The sequence below is a fragment of the Aspergillus saccharolyticus genome (assembly GCF_003184585.1).
Source record: "Aspergillus saccharolyticus JOP 1030-1 unplaced genomic scaffold BP01scaffold_4, whole genome shotgun sequence".
In the NCBI taxonomy this organism is placed as follows: domain Eukaryota; kingdom Fungi; phylum Ascomycota; class Eurotiomycetes; order Eurotiales; family Aspergillaceae; genus Aspergillus; species Aspergillus saccharolyticus.
The window spans coordinates 50,668-71,192 of record NW_020290614.1 but is presented as its reverse complement, the minus strand read 5'-3'; the positions used below and the strand labels follow the sequence as shown (position 1 = coordinate 71,192).

Here is a 20,525-nt window from a genome sequence, read left to right as displayed (position 1 = left end):
CCGCTGGATTTGAGATGAAGACGATGACACACTACAGCTCGATTGACGGGGATTTTTGGAGTAACGGACCTTGCAGCGTGGATTACTGTTTGATTTGACTCAGCGGTCTGATATAAATACCTCTGGCTTGCACCTGACACCCACAATTGTGTGTCAAATCACCATCAACCATCTTATTTCGTCATTTTCTCTACACCCCGCCATCCCCCACTCTATTATGAGCAGCAAAAAGTACAAGTCCCAGGCCTCAAGCAGCCGCGCTGCCGCCAGCACATTCGGCGCATTCGGGGGTTTCTCCAGCGCATTTTCCAGTCAGGGAAGGGAACCTTCATCTCTCACATACGTAACAGAGCCTCCGGATCTCTCCCGGATATCGGAGGCGCAGTTGACGATCGCATTCAAGAATTTCCTTAAGAAGGATGAGGTTACACGCATCAAAGCTTTAGATGACCTGCGCGACCACGTTCTGGCCATCGAGAGCCGCAGCGGGACCTTAGATGATGGATTTCTGGAAGCTTGGGTAGGTCTACATGGAGTTTACACTTGCACTTGAGCACTCGTTGATCGTGGTTCGGTACCCTGGCAGGTCAAAATCTACCCACGCGCCTCAATAGATCTTTCTCGGAGAGTGAGGCAGACAGCGCACTCGACTCAAGGTACCATTGCGTTTCTCGTCGGGAAGCGCATTGCCCGCTTCTTGCCCAAGGTGATTGGCGCATGGCTAGCGGGACTATACGACAATGATCGGCCAGTTCATCGCGCTGCTCTGGAAGCTTTTACGCGAGTTTTCTCAACCGATGAGAAGAGAAACGGTGTTTGGAAGATCTATCAGTCTTCCATTCTGGACTTTGTGGATGATGTCATCCTTCAGCAGACTCCTCAAACGTTAAGTGATGAGAGAACAGTCAAGGCAGACGACGCCACAGCCAAATATGCACGAGTGGCCGGAACCGCTCTCTTACTCTTCAACAGGATACTCGGTATGAACCTCCATCTTGCGGCTGATTTTGGCACTGTCTGATGTTTGCCATACAGGAAACTCCGCACAAGAAGATCTGGACAAGGCAACGCCCACCATAGAAACACTTCTGGGAAGTAAGTCTCTATGGGCTTTGTCGTATCATGATGATCCTTTTGTCCGTCGGTCACTCTATGTTCTCGCGCGCACCGCTGTCTCCAAGCAACCCGAGGAACTGGATTGGAAACTGATCAGTGCCGCTCTCATTGGCAAGTCTTTGCACTGCAGCCAACTGGGTTCTGCAACAGAGCTCTCTGAGACCATATTACACGTAACCTCTGCAAGGCCTCAGTTGTGGACGGACGACTACTCGGGAAAGTCCTCGTCTTCGAAAAGACTTCTTCAGTATCTTCAGAAAGGTTCCCAGGGGGGTGCAAGCTCGTTCTGGACGAATGTTTATCAATTGCTACAGATTATGCCACTAAAGACTATTGCACAAGTTGGTTCAGAGACACCCGAAGAGAATAACGTCGGAGTGGCAAGTGCGCTTGCATTGACAGAGTCGTTCCACAATGGACTGATTTCCAGAGATGAGCCCCGGCAAAACCGAGCTGTTGGCTGGAAAGCTTACATTGACACTGTAATGTGGCTTGTAAGCCGGCTCGGTGAGGATGACGGGCTGAACTTGTTGCGCCGAAGGCTTCAACCTTTGATTCTTAAACACGTGAAGCCTGATCCAGACCAGAATCAATGGGCTTTACCTCCTCAGTCATCAGAGTCCATTTGCACAGATTCCCTTCTTGCACTCGTCACGTCGGGTCATAAGCATACCCTGGAGGAGACGTGGAAGGAGCTGTCGGATAGCTTGCTCGAGGCTGTGAGACTGTCTTCGCCGGAACAATCGAGAGATTTCAAGTCTTCCCAGGACGCGGTCTGCGCACAAGCCGAACGTCTGCTCGGCTTGGAAGCCTCCTTACTTTCTCGAGTGAAAGAGACAGAACATGAGGCTGCAGTCCTGGATGCGTTCACTCAAACTAACCTACCTTTGCTGGATAACTGCCTGGAGGTCCTGCGCTCGAGGAATGGCAAACCGTACGGAGCTGCTGCCGTCGTCGAACAAGCCGTGCTCAATGTTGCATCAATCGCTAAAGCCTCTCAGTCACTATTGAGCTTTGTTCAGGATGACGCACCGGAACTCTTATCGTCGCCTTCTGCTGATAGGCTGGTCTCGATCATTTTGTCGTGTCGATCGTGGGAGGGATTCGGTCCGAGCTTCGAGAAGGTCTTAGATAGAGTCACTCAGTTTGATCCAGTATCTTCGAATGCGCCCACTGTCCAGAAGCTACTTTCTACTTTGGACTTCAAGGAATTGGACGACAAGAGTGGACTTATCTCTCTGATCACGCGGGCCCTCGATCGAGCCTGCAATGGGAGTGATTTGCATTGGTCAATTCTGATAGCAGTGCTTCATAACGAAACCTCACATGGATCACTAACAGACACGATTTTCCTCGCTATCATAGATGCCTTGTCCGATGAGACCAAGGTTCTACACACCTTGCATGGTCTCTCTCAAATCGCTCGGGCTGTGCCCTCGGCATTCAAAACTTTCCAAAATGGGCTTCACGGCTCTAAACTCACTGGGAAATTACTCTTCCTTGCCGAGTCTTCATCTGAAGATGTTGCAAGTATGGCTAAATCCTTGACCAAAACCTTGAAGGAGTCAATTGTTAGTGAGACGAGTGCGAACAAATCGAGCTTTGAGATTTTGCAGCACAGTTTTGACAATGTCAACGAACAGTCGCTATCGTGAGTTTCAACGCAGAATGGCGAGAAGGATGATCAAGACTAATGATTTTAGGGTCGAATCACTGGTGAGCATCGCCGAAGAATTGCTGCATAACGCCAGTGCGGAAGAGATTGGCAAGATCGCCAAGGATATCCTGCCCTCTCGCGAGTCGTGGGAGAAAGCTTTAGGCCCATTCCTTGAGCTCCCTCCGAGACCTTCGACAGCCATCACTAGCCCGCTTAGTGGTACCGTGCACCTCGTCAACCGTACGTTGTCGGAGACACTTCCCCAGCGATACGAAAGCCTCCCACGAGATTCGAATAATTCATCATCAGCATTCAGATTGACATATTTCACTATCAGAGTTCTTTCGTCTGTTGATCTTGCTAAAAATCTAGCCAAGGCTGAGTTGGAGACATTATTCTACAATATTCCCTTGGCATTGCAGCTCATTGACGACGACTTGAGTATTGAAAACAGTAACGGCATCAGCGGTATCTCGCTTCCCGAGCAAAGGGAGGAGTATATGGATGTTGTCAACGATGGTTGGAAGGTGATTAGTGGCTGGGCCCAATCGCAAGAAAAAGGTGCAGCTGGAGCAGAGACAACCAGCTCAATGCTCTTTGAGTTCTGGAAAGAGAGACTAGAGAAGCTAGACAGCCTTACACCGGTAGACTATCATGTTGGAGTCGCTTTTGTGAAGGTCCTGGCCACCACCGACTCCTCGAATAACATGAAATCGTCGGAAGAGGTGACGCAGCTCTGCAGAAATATGCGCAAAGCAAACGCTGTTTGCTCAGCTGCTTGGGTTGCTACGTTGCGCCATGCTATCCTTTCTAACCCCTCCGGTACGCGGTTGTGCAACGAATTTGTTGCAGACTCTACGGGACTGAAGCCCCAGGATGGTAACAATGACGGTCAGTATGCGTTGAACGTACGCAGGGCGAATGCTAATTTCCACAGGGCTGCGAAAGCTGGTACTGCTCAATCTCTTGCTTGCTGGAGATCAAGATGTCGCGGCATCTATCCCGACTCAACGTTTGATGTTCCTGATCAAGCATCTCATCCAATGCCTCAAGTCTGATTCTGTATCCCTCAGCCTCAAAGCAGAAATTCTTCAGACCCTGGTCTTTGTACTTCCGCGCATTCAAGATATGTACGGATCTCACTGGGAAGACTGCCTGGAAATCCTTGACGCGACTTGGACGGGGACTAGCGGCGGTGACGAGGCCCTTCCTGTGCTCTTGTCATCCTTCAAACTCTTCTCTAAGATACAGTCAATCGTTAGCGACGAAGAGAGCAATGATGATGTGAAGGATGCATGGTCGGACCGGAAGTCAAAACTCTTTAATAGCTTAGCCTCGACGCTGCGCAAATTTGGTAAGTCCATTTCGTCTTGCTATCCTGGATTTTATTAATGGACGATATAGAATCCTCAACTACCTATGATCAACCCCGGGATATTACGGTTGGACTGCTGTGTCGATTCTTTCAAACCATCCCGGTCGAGAGCTTGGAGGACGTTAGCAACGTCTTCTCGCTCCTCACGGCGCAAAGTCGAACTATTCAGCGGGCCGCCTACACTTTGCTTCACCGGTACATTCCCAGCGTGCAGGAGCAGGTCTCGTTCGACGTGGCTCTATCGAAGACGACAGTCCGGCTACCCGACGAGCTCGTGTCCTTGCTGCTTGGCGCACCCACTATGGATGCAATCCACAGTTCTTATGGTGACGAGAGGATCTGGACTGAGTTACGGTCCTACCTGCTCAGCTGGAAGATCGTTTTTGATCATTTCGTCAACGCGGTACGTTCATCTGTGTAAATACGCTATAGAAAGTGGGCAGTATCTGACTGACGAATCTAGTCTCTCACTGTTCAAGAGAACTATGTTGCTAGCATCCGGGAAAATGAGAGCTTGGATCCGCTTCTGGAGCTCACATTTGACTTCCTCCAGCAATCTCATGGCAAGATGATTGATGCGTCCAAGTTTGATGTTCGCTCCTTTGAACCGGATCAGTCTGAGACCCCGGAGAAGGAGATTCAGTGGCTCCTCGTTCACTTGTACTTTTTGTGCCTGAAGCACTTGGCCAATATGACCAAAGGATGGTGGATTGATACGAAGAAGCGCATCAAGGGACCAGTAGAAGCCTGGACCGAGAAATACGTATGGCACCCCAGCGCGTTTCTGAACCTCGTCACTAATCCACTATAGGTTTCACCGTTGGTTATTGAAGACGCACTGCAAGGAGTCACCGAGTGGACTCTGACTCAAGATCCCAATGAAGAGCGTGCGCTGCAGGTGAAGATTTCACCAAAGACTGCCGAGATCATCGCCAGCATTCCAGTCGACGAGGATTCCCCGCCAGTAGCGCTGTCGATTTCTCTCCCACCTGCCTACCCACTTCAGCCCGCGTTGGTAGTTGGGCGGAGTCGTGTGCTGGTGGATGAGAGAAAGTGGAAGAACTGGCTGACCACCATCCAGGGAGTCATCATGTTTGCAAATGGAAACATGGTGGACGGGTTGCTCGCGTTCCGAAAGAACGTGCAAGGTGCGCTCAAGGGGCAGAGTGAGTGCGCCATTTGCTATTCAGTTATCTCGACGGACATGCAGACCCCGAACAAGCGGTGCGCGACGTGCAAGAACACGTTCCATTCGGTATGTCTGTTCCGGTGGTTCAAGAGCAGTAACCAGAGCACTTGCCCGCTGTGCCGGAACAACTTTGTTTATGTTTGAGGTGCTGTGGAGGATGCGGGGGTGGTACTGTACATAATGGAAAAGGGGTCTACGGTGACCAGCGTGGTAGACACATAGAATAAGTTATACTATCAAGTTATAGAGAGCTTTCTTCCCTGCCAATTCATGCCTGAAAAACCAGGCAGCATGGACAACGCCCGCCGCGGGAATCTCCCCTCAGTTTGCAAAGCGCGAGGTTTCCCCTCTTTTTACCCACTCCGCTCCTCTCCCTCATGTCGGCTTCACAGATCCCCAATCTCAACACCCTGCGCCGCGGCGGAGGTCGCGGTCGCTTCCGCGGTCGAGGCGGAGGCGAGACCGGACGAGGAGGGGGGTCTGCCTCCAAAGACCGCGTGGTGCAAGGCACTGACAATGACGCCAGCGTCTCCCGCCTCAGCGCGGTGAACCTGGGCTATCTCGAAGACCCATTTGCTTCAGCCCTGTGTCCTCCAGGGCAAGAAACCCGTCGTCTGCCGATTATCAACCGAGGTATGTGTACACCTTTGTCTCAAGTCCCAACTATTTGCTCTTTCCCTTGATTTACCGAGACACATACAACACATAACGAACTAACACCGCCTCCGTGACAAAAGGCACCTACGTCCGCACCACAACAATCGACCACCTCCTCACGCACTTCCTCCACTCCGCAGTAACCCACCACCATACAAACAACCAGGCCACCCCTCCATCACAACCCACCTCTCCCGCTGCTCCGAAGAAACAGATCATCTCCCTCGGCGCCGGCTCCGACACCCGCATCTTCCGCCTCCTGACCTCCCTCCCGCCCTCGCACCACGCATCCCTCGTCTACCACGAACTCGACTTCTCGGTCAATACCGCGGCGAAGATCCGCGCCATCCGCGCCTCTCCACTCCTCCAGCGCGCGTTGGGGTTGGGCGCGGGCGCAGGACCGGGGTCTCCATCCCCGCACGATGTGACCATCTCCCCGGCTGCCGATGCACTGCACACCCCACACTACCATCTTCATCCTGTTGATCTTCGGCAGTTGGCTGCATTAGCATCGTCGAGATCGCCGGCTGCAAAAGCGGGAGGAGGAGGAGCAACAACCACCACCACCACCACAACAACAACAGCAGCAGCAGCGGCAGCGGCAGCGGCAGCACTCGACCTCCAAACCCTCCTCCCAGGCCTTGACACCAGTCTACCCACCGTCTTAATCTCAGAATGTTGTTTGATCTACCTCGAGCCAGAGGAAGCGGATGCTGTAGTGGAGTTCTTCACGGGAGTGTTTTCAGCCCCTACCACCACAAGCACCGCAACCGCAACCACAACCGCAACCCCCCTAGGCCTCATCCTCTACGAACCCATCCGCCCCGACGACGCTTTCGGGAAAACAATGGTCTCCAACCTCGCGACACGCGGGATCCAGCTGCAGACGCTGCATCGGTACGCGAGCCTGGCGGCGCAGCGGGAACGGCTCCGCGCGCATGGGTTTGTGGACGGGCAGGCGGCGGCGGATGTGGATTTCCTGTGGGAGCGCTGGGTGGGCGAGACGGAGAAGGAGCGGGTCGCGGGGCTGGAGATGTTGGATGAGATGGAAGAGTGGCGGTTGTTGGCGCGGCATTATTGCGTGGCGTGGGGGTGGAGGGCGGGTGTAGATTCCAGGGTGAATGTGTTTGAGGGGTGGGGGTTATTGGAGGGGCAGCGGGAGTGATACTGCTTTTTGGGTTTAGAGATGGGAGATGTAAGTTGAGCTGCGGTGACCTGTGGTCGTGATTGTAGCGTGCAACAACATTGAAAGGGAAGGAAAGGAAGGGAGGGAGGGAGGGAGACAGCTGCATAAGGCTGTGCTACAAAAGCTACTTCGATGACCATTTGCAGCCCTCATGTATAACAACTACTACTATACTATACCTACCTAGTCCGCTAGCCCCAATCCCAGCTAGGTAGCGTCATCCTCAACCCCACCCCCCCAAGAAATGCTACCTACCCAAAGAAAAAAGAAAGAGACTACAACCTCCCCTGCTCCAAGAACCGCACCGGCACATCCACAACCCTTGCCCGCAAAAACTCGGCGACGTTCTTCCCCAGAAAATCCACCGTCACCGTCGCGCACACCCCGCGGTCCAACAGATTCCGAAACAAGAAGTGCACCGCCCGGAGATGGGGCAGCTCGAACCGCTCCACTTTCAGATCGGGATTGGATGTGTATTGCGGCCCCAAGAGCTCCCGGATGGTCGTCTCCGTCAGCACGCACCGCAACCAGGGGAATTCGTCCGCATGGCGCACCCAGAAGCCGCAGTTGGCGTCGGGGCCTTTGTCGCCGGAGCGGGCGTAGACGATCCAGCCTAGTGGGGCCGGGGTGGTTGGGCCGAAGGGTTTGCTGGAGAGAAGGTTTGGTGATGCGGGTGCGGGAGGGATGGGAGGTGGGGATGGTATTTGGGATTGCAGGGGAGACGAAGGGGGCGGGGGAATGTCTATGACTCCGGGGGGTTGGTCACCCTCGGCCGTTCTCTGCCAGGGAAGATGCACGCGGTGCTGGATGTCCGTCTGCGGCAGAAGACAGACGAAGTACTCGAAGATGGGCCGCGGGAAGCCCTGGCGGGTGTCAATGTGCCAGGTCGCCCCCGGGTAGCCCTGCATGATGTTGTCGGTGATGGGCCGCAGAAACCGGGAGGGCGCGAGGGCGTCGGCGGTGCGGGCCTGCGCGACGACGCGGAAGGTCACGGTGGCGCTGTCCTGGGTGCGCGGGTCGTCGGGCGCGGACCCTAGCGTGGAGAAGGTCAGTTGCGTAAAACCGGCGGCATAGGGGGCGAGGAGGTGGCGGATCTGCGCCTCCAGCATGCGCGCCTTGGCGGGGATGTCGAGTCCCACCAGGAAGTAACTCGCCTCGGCTTGGAACCCCCCCCGCGCGCTGATACCGACTTTGGTCGTCGCGGGCGGGGGTGCGGATCCCACCCCGTGCAGCGCCACGCGGTTCGTCCCGAGCTGCTCGAACGAGATATCGCTGAGCAGTGCGGTGACGTCCGAGTTGAGGTAGCGCGGGCCTTGGATCTCGTACAGCAGTTGCGCCGTGCAGGTGTCGACCGTGACGGCGCCACCCACGGCGGAGTTTTGCATCGTGATGATCACTTGCCCCTCCGAGGAGATCTCCGCAATCGGATATCCGATATTGGTCCATCCGTCCCGGCCGTTGAGGGATTCGAGCATCTTGAAGCCGGTGAAGTTGCCGCCGCAGACGTAGTTGCTGCATTCGATCAGGTGGCCGGCGACGAAAGCATTGGCGAGTCGGTCCAGGTCGCTGCGCTTCCAGCTGTGGAACCAGTATGCGGCCCCAATCACGGCCGATGCGTCCGCGACTCGTCCGCAGAGGACGATGTCCGCGCCGTTCGCAAGAGCGGCGGCAATCCCTAGTCCGCCAAGGTAGCACTGCGCGGAGATCGGCTCGAACGGCCAGTCCGACAGCGACTGGCCGGTATAGATGTTCTGGAGGTCGGACTTGCCCGACAACAGCGCATCCTTGACGGTCGACAGGACCTGATCTCCAGATACCCAAGCGACCTGCAGCGACGAGTGAGCACACGTTCCCATGGAGACGGCAACCATCAACCAGAAGTAGTGACCTTGAGGTCCAGTCCTTTCGATTTCACCAACTGCACGACAGCCTCGTACAGACCCTCCGTATCGGCATTGCCTGCGTTGACCGCCAGTCTCATCCGATACTTGGCTAGGTCCACCAGAGCCGGCTCGAGAGCGTGTAGAAATGACAGCTCATATGCAGGCGCGGGCGTGGGATTGGCGGATTTCCGGCCCGTTTGGACCTGTTCATTCCGCGCTTGCAGCTGGTCCATTCGGCGTGTTGCCCCGGCAGGCATGTTGGCCTCGCTCAGAAAATCGGCGGTAATCACATCCACCGGATCCTGAGGATAATTGCGTGCAAACTCCGCGATGGCATAATGCCGGTCTGAGGCGGAGCCGGAGGCACCTGGAGTAACTCAGTATCGAGCGGAATGAAAGGGCTCTCACGGCCTACCCGCAATGCGAATGGGACGCGAAGCCGTGGTCATGGTGGATTGATAGTGGTAGTGATACTGCAGATGAATTGTCTCTGGCTGCAAGTGAGCACCGAGCAATCATTAAGATGAAAAAGGCAAGGCAGGACAAGGCAGGCAAGGGGATCCCCAGTTGAGCCGAGGAGATTGGGCTGAACCAAGGACTGGCGATGCGGGGTTAGCCATTCAGATCAGTGAGACAAAGAACGGACTCAATTTAAGGCCAAAAGGATGAGTTAATTCACACAAACAAGTATGAATGATGTCACCTGCAACGTGGTGATGCTTCGCCAACCATGGTCTCTACAACATATCCGATTTTAGTGCATAATTCTCATGGCAATGAACAGGATCAAAAGGGAGGACGTTGTGATCGTCTTAATCTCCTCCCGATGGCGACGAGCCTAGCTCTCCATTTGTACTACGCCGGAGAGCTTATTGTTGTCCTTCACGGCTTGTTCACGGCGCCGGCAAGCCCATCAAGGCTGCGGTAGTTCCACTTCTTTTGGTAAGCCCGCATCTTGTTTGCCTGCCCAGTGAGCCAGTGTGTCTCGATCCTTCAAGTATGGCTTGGATCTCGGGATCAAGCTTCATGGACAGTCGCGGGACTCCATAACCGCATGGACGATTGAACCTGCACTCATCGTTATCGAAGACATATTAGTGAGATTTGAAGTAAATATCACCATGCATAAGCATGGATGAACAGTATTCGCACACAACTTCGTAGGAGTCGAAGTGCAGGAGATTTTCGTGGGAGAAAAGGTAGAGACGCAACCTTGAAGACGTCCAGGCGAGTGATCGCCCGTGCTCCAACCACGGCCTTGCCTCCCATGTGGTCCAGAGTGTGTGGAAACTCGGGCTGATCGATCATTAAGCCGTTGCAGAAGAAGCGCACGATCCTGGGCGCCGCGTCGAAGGAGCAGAACATGACCGAGATGCGATCACGCACATGGCTGATGGTCTCACTCCCCGACCCGATCGCGTCGATGTAAGCAGCTTCGTTTGGACCTAGTATGGCTCGGGAGGCATCCGATAACCCCTTGGGAGTGAGGAATTCATATGGCGACCTTGCAGCGGGGCGGAGGCGACCAAGAAGACGCTCTGTCGTAGAACCCCGTCCCGCATATCATCGGAGATGGACGGATAGAATTCGGGCATTGTGTGGCTTGCAACTTGATTCCTCGTCTAGTTGTCCAGAAGACTTGCGGGGTGTGCGAGAACAAGAGAGCAGGAGGATGCAGGAGGATGCAGGAGGATGCAAGCGAAGGAATGTGCGGAGTAGCGCAACCCCGTCAGCCGCGCTGTTCTCTTTACTGGCACGACCGGGCCTTGTGTCTGCCACGGACAGGTTCGAAAGTGATTATTGAATCTCTAGACATCACTACCGTAGAATCAGTCAGTCCTTGTGTAGCAAAAAGGCCCGCCCAGGTCAAGCTGCAAGAATCAGGTTCACTAGATGGGTCGACAAATATCTTCAGTGTCGGATGAACATTTCTTCTTCGATGATGAGCAAGAGTAAAGATTCTGCTCGGCCCTCAATCACCCATCATATCTCGATTGCTGGCCAGGTAATAATGATGGCATAAGTGTTGTATTCGAGCAGTGACTGTTAACTTACGCTTACGGAAATAAAATGGAATGAAACGGAATGAATCAACCCGAGACAGCGACCGGGGGAACTGGGACAAAGTACCGAGGGTCCGCTCTGGGGAAGAGCAGCCCCGTGACCAGGGCGATAACAAAAACCATTGGGGCGGTGACGTGGAGGGGAGACAATGATTGTCCAGGAATGGTTAATGCAGGGCAAGCTAGTCTAGTCTCTGTACTTCGTCTAGTTTAGTTCCGTAGAGTAACTTCTGTTCCTAGTACAATAGTCACTTCTACCTATCTGTTTGTCTAGATCTGGCTAAGCCATTACTACTGCGTCTGTACTCGGTAGATAAAAGTGGGTTGCCAAGCCAATCCCCCTCTGCGTATCAGCTTAAGTGTAGGGAGCTTGGCAGTGATTCATGTCTCACTTCTTGCAAAGCACCAGTTGACTTCCCTTGACCCGGCCGATCGACCTCAAACCAATATTGGCCCATTGGAACAGGGTTGATCTCCTGCAGGATGGAAGGGGGCAAAAGGTTGCAATAATGCCGATGGCTGCAATTGGCTGACGAGGGATTTGGCCGGAGATCAGAATTCAGTCAGTACAATTATGGACGGGACAGGCGCGAGTTATACTGGATTGAGAGCCGTCAATGAGTAGTAATCATCCCCACCCCGAGGCTAAGCGGAAAGGTTCCGCTCCACTATGAGCTTTGGTGACAGTCCATGAGAGAAAAGTGTGCAGCCTGGCCCCGGATTTCGAGAGCTGTGATGGTCAGGCAAGATGACGAAAGAGTTGAGAAGACAAAGGAAGTCATCACCCAGAGATTCCCAGTCTGATTGAATAGTTTGAGGGAAGAGTGTGTCTATTGACTGGAATGGAGGGGGCAGCAAAGATGGGAAATCGAGTTGCGGAACCCCCGCACGATCTCAACACCGAACCCACCCACGGAAAGATGGGAGCGGGGGCTCTTTGCAGTAACGAAACAGCGATGAAGGAATAGTCACCTCTCGAGATGGTAATTGCTGCACCCCGCCCCTTCGGCGACATCTTCTCCACCTCCATCCTTTATCCACCGAATGTTTCTCCGATTCCTCCGTCTCTCCATCCACTTCACAGCTCTCTGGTTCACCCCCCAGCTAGTAGTAGCTGCAATTCCTTTATTAATCACTGGAGCTTCTTCCCCTCATACTTCCCTTTTCTCCTTCTCTACTCTCCTCTCCACCTCTCCTCTCATACCATTCTAAATCTCACACCATGGCTGATCTCTTCACTACCATCGAGACTCCTCTCGTCAAATACGAACAGCCTCTTGGCTTGTATGTCTACCTCTTGTGTACTGTTTCTGTGTCCGGTTCAACCCCTCCGCTAACTCTTTTTCTTCTTTTTTTCCTTCTGCCTTTAGGTTCATCAACAACGAGTGGGTCAAGGGTGTCGAAGGCAAGACCTTCGAGACCATCAATCCTAGCACCGAGAAGCCCATCGTCTCCGTTCATGAAGCTACCGAAAAGGATGTCGACCTTGCCGTCGCTGCTGCCCGCAAGGCCTTTGAGGGTAGCTGGGGTCATGTCCACCCCCACCAGCGTGGCCGCTACTTGGTCAAGCTGGCTGACCTGTTCGAGCGCGATCTCGATATCCTGACCGCTATCGAGGCTCTCGACAACGGCAAGTCGGTCTCCATGGCCAGGGGGGATGTTACCGCCGCTGCCAAGTGCTTGCGCTACTATGGTGGCTGGGCCGACAAGGTCCACGGTCAGACTATCGATACCAACAACGAGACCTTTGCCTACACCCGTCACGAGCCCATCGGCGTTTGTGGTCAGATCATCCCCTGGAACTTCCCCCTCTTGATGTGGTCGTGGAAGATCGGTCCGGCTTTGGCCACCGGCAACACCGTCGTGCTCAAGTCTGCCGAGCAAACCCCCCTCTCTGCGCTCTACGCTGCTAAGTTGGTCAAGGAGGCTGGCATCCCCGCGGGTGTGGTCAACATTATCTCTGGCTTTGGTCGTGTGGCTGGCGCCGCTATCTCTAGCCACATGGACATCGACAAGGTCGCCTTCACCGGTTCTACTTTGGTGGGCCGGATGATCATGCAGGCTGCTGCCAAGAGCAACCTCAAGAAGGTGACGCTCGAGCTGGGTGGCAAGTCCCCGAACATCATCTTCAACGATGCCGACATTGACAACGCCATCACCTGGGCCAACTTTGGTATCTTCTACAACCACGGCCAGTGCTGCTGCGCTGGTTCCCGCCTTTTGGTTCAGGAGGGCATCTACGACAAGTTTGTTGCCCGTCTGAAGGAGCGGAGTGCCCAGAACAAGGTTGGCAACCCCTTCGACAAGGACACTTTCCAGGGTCCCCAAGTCTCCCAGCTGCAGTTTGACCGCATCATGGAATACATCGACCACGGCAAACAGGCCGGCGCGACGGTTGCGGTTGGTGGTGAGCGTCACGGCAACGAGGGCTACTTCATCCAGCCCACCGTCTTCACTGATGTCACTTCGGACATGAAGATTGTCCAAGAGGAGATTTTTGGTCCCGTCGTCACCGTGCAGAAGTTCAAGGACGTTGAAGACGCCATCAAGATTAGTAACAACACTTCCTACGGTAAGCCTTCCCGGTCTCCCGTGTCTTGACGACTTTGATGCTAAATTCACTCCCCAGGTCTCGCCGCTGGTATCCACACTAAGGATATTAACACTGCTCTCCGCGTGGCCAACCAGTTGCGTGCTGGGTATGTATTCTCCATCCCGCTACGAGTGCGATAGAAACAATACTGACAGTAGGAAATAGTACCGTCTGGGTCAACAGCTACAACCTGATCGACACTCAAGTGCCGTTTGGTGGCTTCAAGGAATCGGGCATTGGTCGCGAGCTGGGCTCGTATGCGCTGGAGAACTACACTCAGATCAAGGCTGTGTCTTTCCGCCTGACTGATGCTCCTTTCCCTTAAACAAGCGGGGGGAGGGTGCTGTGTGGGTGATTCGCTACGGAGACGGGTCATCGGGAAGTCAATTTGGGAATGGCGCCATGACTGGTTCATGTAAAACAATTTTTCAGGAAACGAATTTACGAGACGTTCACAGTTCAAGCCTCGTCATGCCTGATCCACCAGGTCATACCGTAGTTGGGGGAGGGTTTGAGGGCGAAGGCCGGGCTCGGGGCCAACTCAAGCCGAGTAACCCCTCGGGGTGAAGTTGGCCCGACACGGAGAAAGCCGTTGCAAGGTAGATTCTAATCACCGGTAGGGATCATCTGCTCTGCACAGGATTGTGTGCGAGGGCTGTTTAAACACCTGCAGCTTCTGCATTCGCTGTGACACAATGGCATGGATCCACCGCAATCCACTGATGAAGCCTGACTTCATCGGTCCTGGCTCGCACTGAGTCTATCACTCCATTCGGATTCCGTCTCTATGCACCAGAGCCGCTGCTATCGGGGGCGGCTTTTCCTGCATCAGATCCGAGATCAGTGAAATGGGTCATCATGGGCTTTTTGGGCACCAGGGCAGTGAACAACCGATATGGTACCACATCACAAGCACCATACTCATGGGACCCCGGTACACTTCTATCTGAATGGAGTTTCGTGCTGCTGTGATCCTGATGGGCTGACAATATCTGCCTGGGTGCTCTCTTCGTGTCGCACAGCCCACACTGTATGCGTGGCCCTCAAGCCAGACGGGACAAGCTAGATCATATATATGAAGAAGCACCAAGCACCTGAAAAGAGCTCTGGGTCTGCTCTCAAGCCGACGTGCATCCCCAGGCGGACAGTCAGTGACCCCTGCATCCAACCATGGCGGTCTCCCCGGATCTCTCCTTTCTTCTCGTCATCGGCCTGCAAAACCTGGTTATGCTCACCCTGCTCAGCCGGACCCCGAGAAACTCCTTTCTGCGCTGGATCTGTCTGCCCTCGATCCTCTACTTCGCCTACCTCGAGATCCTGCTCACCCGCCTGACCTCGACCAGCTTCGACGTCAAAATCCGGACGGGCGGCCACGCCTTCACGTTCCTCATCCAGTTCATCGACCTCCTGTTCATCACCAACGTCGACCTGACGACGACCATCCAGCCCAACCGACTCCAGACCGCCTGGCGATATCTCCTGACCATCCGCGGCATCGGCACCCCCTGGCAGCTGAAGCAGCTCCCCGCCTACCCGCGGGTACTGCGCACCAACCCTCCCCCTTCGCGGACGCAGTATGCCGTGCGCCACCTGGCCATCGTCGTCTGGCAGGTCTTGTTTCTCCGTCTCCTCGCGCACCCATCCTTGCACCCCTCGCAACCCTTCTACGATGACGGGCAGGAATTCTCCTATCGTCTGACCCAATGGCCCAGTCGGCTGGTAAGCACCTACATCCTCGGCGTGATTCCCTCTTATCTCTTCCTGGATATCCTGTACCGGTGCGGCGCCATGGTCGCCGTGGGCACCGGTCTGCAAACCATGGCTGACTGGCCGCCTCTCTTTGGTAATCTGGCGGATGCTTGGACACTTCGTGGTTTCTGGGGGTAAGTACCCCATCCCCATCCCCATCCCCATCCCCGTTCCCCTGATAAACTCCAGATCATAACCCCCCAACGAAAACTCCCCCTGACCCCGTACCCCATACCCCTGCACAAAATTCAAAAAGCATCCCTCCCTAACATCCAAGCACCGTACCCACCCCCCGAATAGAAAATTCTGGCACCAATACCTCCGCTGGCCCTTCACCACCCTCTCCACCTTCCTCACCGGACAAGTCTTGGGTCTTCGTCGCCACTCGCTCCTGGAGCGCTACCTCAACACCTTCCTCATCTTCTTCCTCTCCATGGCCAGCCACACCGTCTGCGAGATCGTGGCCGGGGTCGAGGGGGGCCATCGCGGGAACTTCTTGTTCTTTGCGGCCCAGGTCCCGGCGATTATGTTTGAGGATGCCGTGCGGTATGTTTGGGGGTGGTGGGTGATGCGGAGGCAGCAATATGTTGTAGCCGGTCAGAGTCTTCAATGGCGGATGAGGACGCAGAAGGAGGAGGAGGAAAGGGAGGAGGGGAAAGGCGTGACTGCTGCTGCTGCTGCTGCTGCTCCTTCTCCTCCCCCCCGTCTCTGGCAGCGCATGCTAGGCGCAAGCTGGGTCATCACCTGGATAGCTTTCTCGTGGACCTGGTATTATTTTCCAATCATCCGGTCGATGATCAAGCAGGAGGACCGGATGGTGGCGCCGCCACCGGGAGCGGCAACTGATTGGGACTGGAGGACGTCGGGTCTGCTCGGGTTGGTGGTCGGGGGTGCGGTGTTGCTTCGCGTGGTGTTTAGGGCTGAGCTGTGAGGGAGGGGGCTTGGTGAGGGTGTATCTTCGGGGGGTGGGTGGTAAGAGAGTCTAGTGACTCGTCAGCGTCGAGACGCGACTAGGATGGACTGGTTGGTGTTGTGGGGACTGACTTTGAAGCCTTTGGCTGGGCTTGCGGATGTATGGACTTGTAGCTCATGCTGACAGGCAGACTGACTTAACTTATGATATTCATATTACGGATCAGTTCAATTGATACAATTAATATCAACTTTCAAGCCGGCGTTCATTCCAGTCATCAAGTCTAGCCAGCCCGTATCGTATAAGTACATCTCGTCTGAGAAGAAGTAGAAGAAGTAGAATACATAAGAAACAAAACCCCCGCTCGCTTCCCCCCCCGCCCCAATACCAGCGCCAGTTCTCAGCAATCACTCGACCTAAATCCAATTGACCGCATGCAAGAATCATAGATAATTAAACCACAGCTCCCGCTGCAACTCCTCCAACCGTCGCAGTCCTCCCGACACCCTCCCCAGCGCATCCGTCAAGAACGCACTCCTCGTCGCGCCCGCCCGCGGGGCCGACCATCTCGTCCACCCGCGCGACATGGCCCGCTGGAACGTCGTCTCGGCGTGCGTGTCGGGCCCCAGGGGGGCCAGCTCGACCACCGCCTCCGGACCAAGCGTCAAAAGATACCAGACCCACTCGTGCAGCATGATCATGCCTTGATTCCGTTTCTCCGTGTTTGGAGCAGAAGCAGTGTCGTGGCCGTTGCTGGCATTGGAGAAAACGCCGAAGCGGCGGGCGCGCTCCGTCTCGCCGCGCAGGAAGCCGAACACGTATTTCAGGCAGGTCCAGACCTCGTCCATGTCCTGCATGTCCGTCACAGAGAGACCCCCCGGGTTGCCCTCGCCGAAGCCAGGGGGTGGGTCGAACAGGACACTGCAGACGTCGCTGGGGTCCGGACAAGGCTGGAACGGGGAGCGCACCTCGCCGCGCAGCCAGCTAACTTGACCGTCAAGGTCGTGGTCGCGGCCCGTCTGCATCCCAAATAGATGGCAGAAGGTCCAGACGCGCCAGATTGCATTATCGATCTTGCGAGCCGCGGGGCTGGAGGGCCGCGAGAGCGCCGTGTAGGAGGCGGAGCGCATGACGGCGCGGCAGTGAGTCATCATGAGGCCCTTCAAAGTGACGAGTGTGCGTTGGTCCCGAATGTAATGGCGGTAGTACACCGCAGCCGTGAATGCTTCCTCCTCCGAGGACTCTGGTGAATTGACATCGCTTATCTGCCGGTGTTCCCAGGCCGCGGGCGATTGAAGGCGGATGGTGTTTTGCATCAGGGGCAGTTCATGGCGCTTGAAGACTTGGTACGTGGCGCGGTTCACCTGGGCAAAGGCAAAAAGGTCATCTAGCTCATCGAGTTGGAGGAGGATTTGGAGGGTCATGTCTTCCAGGCCGGGCTTCGTTAAACTCCATCGGGTTGGCCGGAATGCCTTGGTTAGGTTGTCTTCAATTTCTGCCATCATCTTCGTGTAGCGAGGGAAGGTGCTGGAGGTATCCGAATTGTCATCGGCGAGGTTAAAGAAGTGTATGGAGGGGCCGTCATCTTGCATCGTCGCATCATCTTCGTAGCCAACGTAGCTCCAGGCATCTTCATCCTCGATGCCTGTCTTGCGGATTTTGAAAGTAGTAGCGGGAGAAGAGGGTGTAGGCGCAGGATGAGCCGAAGAGAAAGGAAGAGGAGGTAAGGGAGCGGTAGGAGCAGGGGAAGGAGGAGGAACGGAATGAGAATAAGTATGGGTATTCAGATGAGGAAGTGGGGGAAGGGCTGGCGAGCTTGGTGGAGGATAAGAATTGGCATGGCTGTGGGCATTAAGGCGAGGAGATTCAGGCAGGGAAGGGCTGAAGTGAAATGCTGCAGGAGAGGCACAGCGACTGGGTGGAGCGGGCGGAGCAATGTCCAAGCCGAGAAGAGGGTCATTTTGCACCCTTAAGAAGAGGGACTGAAGGAACTTTTGATTCGCCTCAGCTTGGAGGATCAAATCCATCGAATAGCCATCCTCTAGTAAACTGGCGAGCACATTCTTCATGCGGCTAACTGCATCTTGGTATCGCTCTGCATCCTCTTTCTCTGCGACCTGCATCCAATCTTGTTGCTGATACCCCGACTCTTGCTGCTGTGTAGGAGTAGACGACATGCGAAGTATGATGGACGCTCTCCGGTCAATTTGAGATTTGGATTTCTTTGAGCCAGAAGATGAAGCTTTAGTGGTGATGACGCGGCGCACTCCCGCTTTGAGGGTCCGCCATATAGGCTTTCCTTCGCCGGTGTCCTTAGCGAATAGCCTTTGTTCTGATGATTTCTTCGATGGTTGCTTCGAGGGTCCGTCGTGTCGACTTTGAGTTGACGCGGTGGCATTGGGGCTATAGGGAGGAAATAGGCCCTTCTCAGCATTGTATGGAGGGTAAAGTCCTGTTGCGGGCTGAGCCTCTACAGGTTGAGGCCATGAAGCTTCGTTGGGGAATGCCTCTAATGCTGCAGCTGCCGCCAAGGAAAATTCGGGGTTCAACGAACGTTGGTCCTGAGGCCGCGGCATCATCGCCCAAGGATTCATAGCTTTGGGGGCCACTGGTCGGCTCACAGAGGCCTGGGGTGTCATGGGCTGGGCTTTCACTGGCTGCGGAGTCATAGGCCGTATGTTCAATGGTTGCTGCGTCATTGGTCTTGTCAGTGACGGCTGTGGAGTCATGGACCTGGTTTGCAGAGGCTGAGGAGTAACTGGTCGGGGAGTCAGAGGTCGAGGCGCCATTGGTGGCTGCGGTGTTGTAGGACGCGAAGACATAGAGCCTGGAGTCATGGGTCTAGGTGTCAGAGGCCGCGGGGTATAAGCCGGTAAAGACTCCCCAACGGACGAGCCTGCTTGATGCAAGGACGGGAAGTGTTTCTCTTGTGGATGAGGAACAGGTGGAAGCGGCTTATTATACTTCCATTCGTTCGAGGAGGGTGAGCTCATTGTGGGACTTGCTCGAGAAGTATACGACGGGCATGGACTGAGCGGCGGCCGATCATACATGCCAGAATTGGGTATGCTTAAACTCGGCACAACTAAACGGTCTGAAGAGTCCCATTTCGTTTCCAATCCTGCCAGAAGGAGTTTGTCGTCAATCTGCTTGGAAGGCATCTTGTTTGTGTGGTGGTGTTGAGTTCGGCCTGCCACGTCGTCGGTGTGGTCTTCGAGAATGTCATTCGGGAGGAAATAAAAAGTCGATCGTGAGCTGGGACTGTCCGAGGAGTTCAGAGCGTGCAGGTCACTGTAAGACACCTGTCCAGGGGAAATAGGAGTCTGTGGGTATCGCGGCGCGTGGGATTCCTGTCTGTATTGAAGCGTAGCAGGAAAAGCCATGATGTGGAATCAGCACCCAGAAGTCAGGAGATTCAAAACAAATAGGCTATATTAGATTCACGGGGACCTGCAGGAGGTGATATACGTCGCATCCCCCAGACGGGATCCCTCGCAGGCGCCGAGTCCGCCCAGTACGCAATCCTGTTCTCAGCTTCTTCCCAGCTCAGCACAGATCTTGGGTCCATAATGTTTGAACAGGGGCTAGAAGCCCACACGAGCCATAAGAAGCAAGTGGGCAAAGTGATCTAGCACATGGCTGCAACTCGGCAGCAACGATCAACTGACCGGCCAGGCTTGCGACACAGCAAATAGCGAGCGAGTTGCATCATGGCAGGCATCTGTCCCTTGCTAGACGGACATCACCTATCTGGCAATGTGGCAGTGAGATTTTGAACGCGAGTAACACATTTTGCGAAGTATCATCGTGGGCCTGAAAAGACTAGTTCATACTGGCGTTGGGGCCAAATCGTGTCAGAGTCTGCAAGGCACTTCCAACCCGAATACTGCGTTGGAAGGTTAGCAAAAGACAAATCCGCATATAAGCAATCGTACCTTTGAGTATACTAGGTAGCATCTGCTGAGATGTTGGGGTTGAGGTGGGAGGCTCAATTGTTAGGCGAGAAAGAGGACGGTGTGGAGGTTGTAGAGAGCAACAACGTGATAACCGGATAAGGGATATTGATTGCTGCCTGCCCTCTCGTATGTCTACCACACACGCTCCGTCACAACAACTACCTTCCGCCCCCAGACTTCACTCGCAT

The 20,525-nt window shown here is 54.7% G+C and overlaps 7 protein-coding genes across 7 annotated transcripts; 4 read left to right on the top strand and 3 right to left on the bottom strand.

Moving 5' to 3' along the window:
* The first annotated feature begins 31 nt into the window (after positions 1-31).
* BP01DRAFT_333579 (ubiquitin-protein ligase RKR1) lies at positions 32-5,565 on the top strand. Its single transcript, XM_025573127.1, has 8 exons — positions 32-520; positions 587-980; positions 1,036-2,767; positions 2,820-3,664; positions 3,711-4,127; positions 4,178-4,551; positions 4,612-4,911; positions 4,960-5,565. Exons 1-8 carry the CDS (start codon positions 218-220, stop codon positions 5,479-5,481), a joined length of 4,887 nt encoding a protein of 1,628 aa, XP_025434316.1. The 5' UTR covers positions 32-217; the 3' UTR covers positions 5,482-5,565.
* Positions 5,566-5,707: 142 nt separating this feature from the next.
* On the top strand, positions 5,708-7,187 carry ppm1 (protein C-terminal leucine carboxyl O-methyltransferase ppm1). The gene is made up of 2 exons (XM_025572472.1): positions 5,708-5,970; positions 6,075-7,187. Exons 1-2 carry the CDS (start codon positions 5,715-5,717, stop codon positions 7,157-7,159), a joined length of 1,341 nt encoding a protein of 446 aa, XP_025434315.1. The 5' UTR covers positions 5,708-5,714; the 3' UTR covers positions 7,160-7,187.
* A 179-nt stretch (positions 7,188-7,366) lies between these two features.
* Positions 7,367-9,352, bottom strand: BP01DRAFT_353477 (acyclic terpene utilization AtuA family protein). The gene is made up of 2 exons (XM_025574193.1): positions 9,069-9,352; positions 7,367-9,006 (listed from the first exon to the last, which is right to left on the bottom strand). The coding sequence occupies exons 1-2, from the start codon at positions 9,318-9,320 to the stop codon at positions 7,456-7,458; spliced, it is 1,803 nt and encodes a 600-aa protein (XP_025434314.1). The 5' UTR covers positions 9,321-9,352; the 3' UTR covers positions 7,367-7,455.
* Positions 9,353-10,179: 827 nt separating this feature from the next.
* BP01DRAFT_379528 (uncharacterized protein) lies at positions 10,180-10,658 on the bottom strand (the record flags this gene model as incomplete). Its single annotated transcript, XM_025577157.1, has 2 exons — positions 10,180-10,508; positions 10,568-10,658. 2 exons carry the CDS (start codon positions 10,656-10,658, stop codon positions 10,180-10,182), a joined length of 420 nt encoding a protein of 139 aa, XP_025434313.1.
* Positions 10,659-12,348: 1,690 nt separating this feature from the next.
* On the top strand, positions 12,349-14,044 carry BP01DRAFT_371306 (aldehyde dehydrogenase family protein; the record flags this gene model as incomplete). The annotated part of the gene is made up of 4 exons (XM_025576660.1): positions 12,349-12,410; positions 12,497-13,698; positions 13,756-13,825; positions 13,885-14,044. 4 exons carry the CDS (start codon positions 12,349-12,351, stop codon positions 14,042-14,044), a joined length of 1,494 nt encoding a protein of 497 aa, XP_025434312.1.
* An 845-nt stretch (positions 14,045-14,889) lies between these two features.
* Positions 14,890-16,399, top strand: BP01DRAFT_362844 (wax synthase family protein; the record flags this gene model as incomplete). The annotated part of the gene is made up of 2 exons (XM_025576242.1): positions 14,890-15,602; positions 15,769-16,399. The coding sequence occupies 2 exons, from the start codon at positions 14,890-14,892 to the stop codon at positions 16,397-16,399; spliced, it is 1,344 nt and encodes a 447-aa protein (XP_025434311.1).
* A 425-nt stretch (positions 16,400-16,824) lies between these two features.
* On the bottom strand, positions 16,825-19,542 carry BP01DRAFT_289406 (uncharacterized protein; the record flags this gene model as incomplete). Its single annotated transcript, XM_025571578.1, has 2 exons — positions 16,825-18,188; positions 18,297-19,542. The coding sequence occupies 2 exons, from the start codon at positions 19,540-19,542 to the stop codon at positions 16,825-16,827; spliced, it is 2,610 nt and encodes an 869-aa protein (XP_025434310.1).
* Positions 19,543-20,525: the final 983 nt, after the last annotated feature.